Source organism: Egretta garzetta, unplaced genomic scaffold (assembly GCF_000687185.1).
Source record: "Egretta garzetta isolate BGI_Z169 unplaced genomic scaffold, ASM68718v1 scaffold207, whole genome shotgun sequence".
Classification (NCBI taxonomy): Eukaryota; Metazoa; Chordata; class Aves; order Pelecaniformes; family Ardeidae; genus Egretta; species Egretta garzetta.
The window spans coordinates 366135-369820 of NW_009260185.1; the positions used below are offsets into that span (position 1 = coordinate 366135).

At 45.9% G+C, this 3686-nt stretch overlaps 1 protein-coding gene across 1 annotated transcript in view; it reads right to left on the reverse strand.

Moving 5' to 3' along the window:
• The window catches only part of CDON (cell adhesion associated, oncogene regulated), a 39044-nt gene that overhangs the window by 14853 nt on the left and 20505 nt on the right, over window positions 1-3686 (reverse strand). Inside the window, exon 12 of the mRNA XM_035897491.1 lies at window positions 2835-2940. Within this exon, the coding sequence (XP_035753384.1) occupies window positions 2835-2940 (106 nt within the window). The remainder of the gene's footprint in view (window positions 1-2834; window positions 2941-3686) is intronic.

Below are 3686 nucleotides of genomic sequence, written 5' to 3' on the forward strand. Positions count from 1 at the left end.
TATTTTCAATTGATTTAAAAAAAAAAAAAAAAAAAAAGCATCTTTCTCTACAAAAACCAGAAGCCGCTAAACTCAAAAACCAGACGTCCAAAGTTTCCAGCATCCGTACATTTAAAATCAACAGCACGTTACATATGAAACCGCTGCAGGGATGGGTTCAGGATGGGTTATGCTGGCTATTTACAACACGCGGGACAAGTAACAAGGAAAAACGGGCGCGGAAAACAAATTAAACTGGGGACAGGGGAAAAACTTCACTGTGACGAGACCCTCGCCCCGTTTGCAATCCCCCCGGATCCCCGGAGGTACCGACCGACGCCGCTCGTTTTTCACAGGAAGGATACATCTGTGTTGCTCAACTTCGAGCCGAAACCGCAAATAATTGAACGTGCATTTTATTAAACATACTAGGAAACAAAATTCGACAGCGAGGCTGTCTCGCGCGCTGCCTGCCCCTGCAGAGACGGATCCCAAGCCAAGCAATCTTCTCTAATAGGATGGGTTTGTCATCTCTGGCTCCCGGCCAGCATTTCATTTAGACACCCTCCTGAAGTACTGAGCACTTCGGTATAAATCACTCTCGGTTTTTACTTTCACAGGCTTGTGATGAGCGCTCTTAATCCCTCTTGGAAAATACCACCTTGAACTGTTTCCACTGTTTCTAAGAAACTGTCATACCACCTACTGATTTAAGCATTAATAAAAAAAATAAAGCCTGCCCGGCTGGCGGGGGCTGTCACCATGACTCTCTTCAAACTTCGCCGGGACCCAAGCCCAAAAACGGGCCCCGGGGGGGGGACGCTGGAGGACCCCAACTCGGTTGGGGGTTTCGGGAGGGGACGCACGGCGTGGTGGGAGCTCCATCCCTCGCGGGCCGGGCGTCCCAAGCGAGGGCAGACGAGCCCTGGCTGAAGCTGGACCCGGCCTTTCCCTAAATCGCACGTTTTCCCAAGATTCATACTCAGTTTTCCCGTCGCCCCCACCCCCAAGCATTCCTTTCGGTAATTACTACACCAGGTTTTAGGTTTCCGCTTCAAACCATTAGTGGAACTGGAATCAGTACAGGCACTTTAACTGTCCTCTTCGTGCACCATTAGCAAGGAAAAACATTTAAACAACTGACATCAGACTGCATTTACATTTAAAATTCAATCTCCAGGACCCTCGAACAGCGAGATTCAGGCCCCGGACGCAGAACAGGGCTGATTTTTGCGTCGCTTTTGCTTAAGGCTGCTGAAAGACACCGAGGAGCCATCTGAGCCAAGCTTTTTGCTGGGTTTTTTTTCTTCAAATAAAATCTGATTTTGCCTGTAGCGGCATTTATAAGGCGGGGGGGAAGCTTTCTGCAGAGTTTTGAATGTCTCGAAAGACAAGACTTAACAGGAAACAGTGAGGAAAGCCTACGGCAAGTACTTAGCTAACACAGGCATCACAACACTTTTTCCACAACCTCATGCAGTCATTTCAAGATAAAATTCCCTGTCAAAAAAACCCCCCAGATTAATTCAAAGGTAACAGGGGGGGAAAAAAGTGAAGAACAAGTGATTTATGGCAAAAATACCTTATGTTTCTCTACATATTTCACATCCAATGCTTCCAACCATGCTTTAATTGAAAATAGCTTTCCCCCCCCCAAAAGCTAATTTAGGGGAGCACAGAAAAGTTTAAATATTTCCACCAAATGAGTTTCTGTTCCAGGCTCTGGCAGAGCAGAGCAGCTGCTAATGGTTTCAGACTGCCACAAAGAGTTCAATACACACACACACACATGCACTCTTGGAAAAAAAAAAAAAATCAGAAACAAGCTAATTTCACAGCACAGTGGAGCCCACTTAAACAACCAACTGCTCAGTGTATAAGATTTATAAACACACCAGTTCTGCCCAGCAAAGGCTAAAAGACATTTGCAGATGAAGGTGCAGACTGTGTGAGCTTTAAAGCGACGCCCCGAGCCGAAGCCCTCCATCGCGCTAGCTTTACAGCCTGCGAAAGCTTCTGTCACACATCAAAGTGCTGTGCGGAGCATTGTCTAGCAGGGGGAAATTTTCAAAATAAAGGCCCATTCCCCGTGTAGCTGAAATAAATGAGGGGAAAAAATAATTAACGTCATCGGGACAGAATGAGATCATTCCGTTTACTCAGCCCAAGCAATAAGGACATTAAGTAAAATATTTTTAAAAGGGTTTTCCACTTCTGGACTAATACAGACATTATCTAATAACTTCTTCCAGGAAAATGATGATCTAATATGCACAGGGGAAAAAAAAAATTACCTGATGAAGAGGCAAAATGAAGCACAAACCTACCTGCATCTGCAGCCTACTACAGCACTTGAGGCTAAAAGTAACTTCCTTGTAGCGGGATTAGCAATTAAGCGAGGGAGGAGGAGAGAAGGGCAATTACACACCAGGTACTACCTAGCTTAGAAAACCCGTGCTGGGGTAAATCATTTTAAAAGCCAGGCAGTTATCAGTGCAGCCTGTAACACAGATGCGCTTGCCCTGGGTCAAATCTCACTTACGCTGCTTTCTCTTTACTCCACTACGTCAAGCTAAACCCGCTTAAATAGGCCTGCGTTAAGGATTTGCGGCTCTGTAGCAAGACAAGCTTAAAACCAGTATTTAGTTCTTGAGTTTGCCTGGAGAAGAGGCTTCAGAAGGAAGAAACAAGTTCATGTGTGGGCAGAACTTGACGTTATGGAGTTGAGATAGCTGCTTCTGTGAAATATATCGTAAAGACTCCGTTTGGGAAAAGCAGTTTAGATTTCATATAAACACAGCCAACGCGGTTACACGATGTTCTTCCCCAGCGAGCCTGCGCACACTGCGCCCTACCTTCCACGATATCCCTCTTGTAGTCGCTATCGTTGTCGCTGTCCGTAGGCCGGTAGTAGATATAAAATCCTTGGATGGGCGTGTTGTTGTTGCTTGATGTGATGTACTGAAAGACAATTTTAAAAGACTGCGTTGGAGAAGAAAAATTTTAATTGAGTCCCGCTGAGTTGTCATCACTGAATATCTTATCACCTTGAAATATGTATTTATTTTTTATTTTTTTTAGCAAGGTTGCGCAAGCAAGGTGTAGGGGGAGGTTTGCACAGAAGCTGCAACGGGAAAGCGGATTCCCGAGTGCCGTGGAAGCGCGGGCGCAGCCGAGATGAGCGCAGCGCCGGGCATTCGCACCATGCTGCAGGAGAGCTCTCCGCCACGGAGCTCCTCGGACCAGCGGGAAAAGGAGGGGAAAAGAGGAGAGAGTGAGCTGGGGCTGACGCTCTCCTCCCACACCGCTTCCCAAACCGTCAGTTAGGGTCTGAGCATGAACAACCTGAAAACTTGCGTGATTAATGGAAACGGAGAAGTCGGGACCATTTTTACTTGAGAAAGAGTTAAGGTCGCTCTGCAGCTCAGCTCAAGAACATTTTACTTTAAGTTATGCAGCCTCCTGAGGAACTAGAGGTTATTTTAAGTTTATTATCCTTAACATCTCTTCAGGCTGAGCTAGCAGAGCAAACTAACACTGGGAACTCTACACGTTAAATCCTCCAAAGTACACCAGGGGGTTAGATTTCAAAACAAGAGCAAAGAATTTCTGCGGGTTTCAATAAGGACTTTAAAGTACTTGTTTACAAAAGACGAGGTAGCAGGGGAAAGGAAAACGTTTCTCTAACGCGAAACCTCTACTGGATG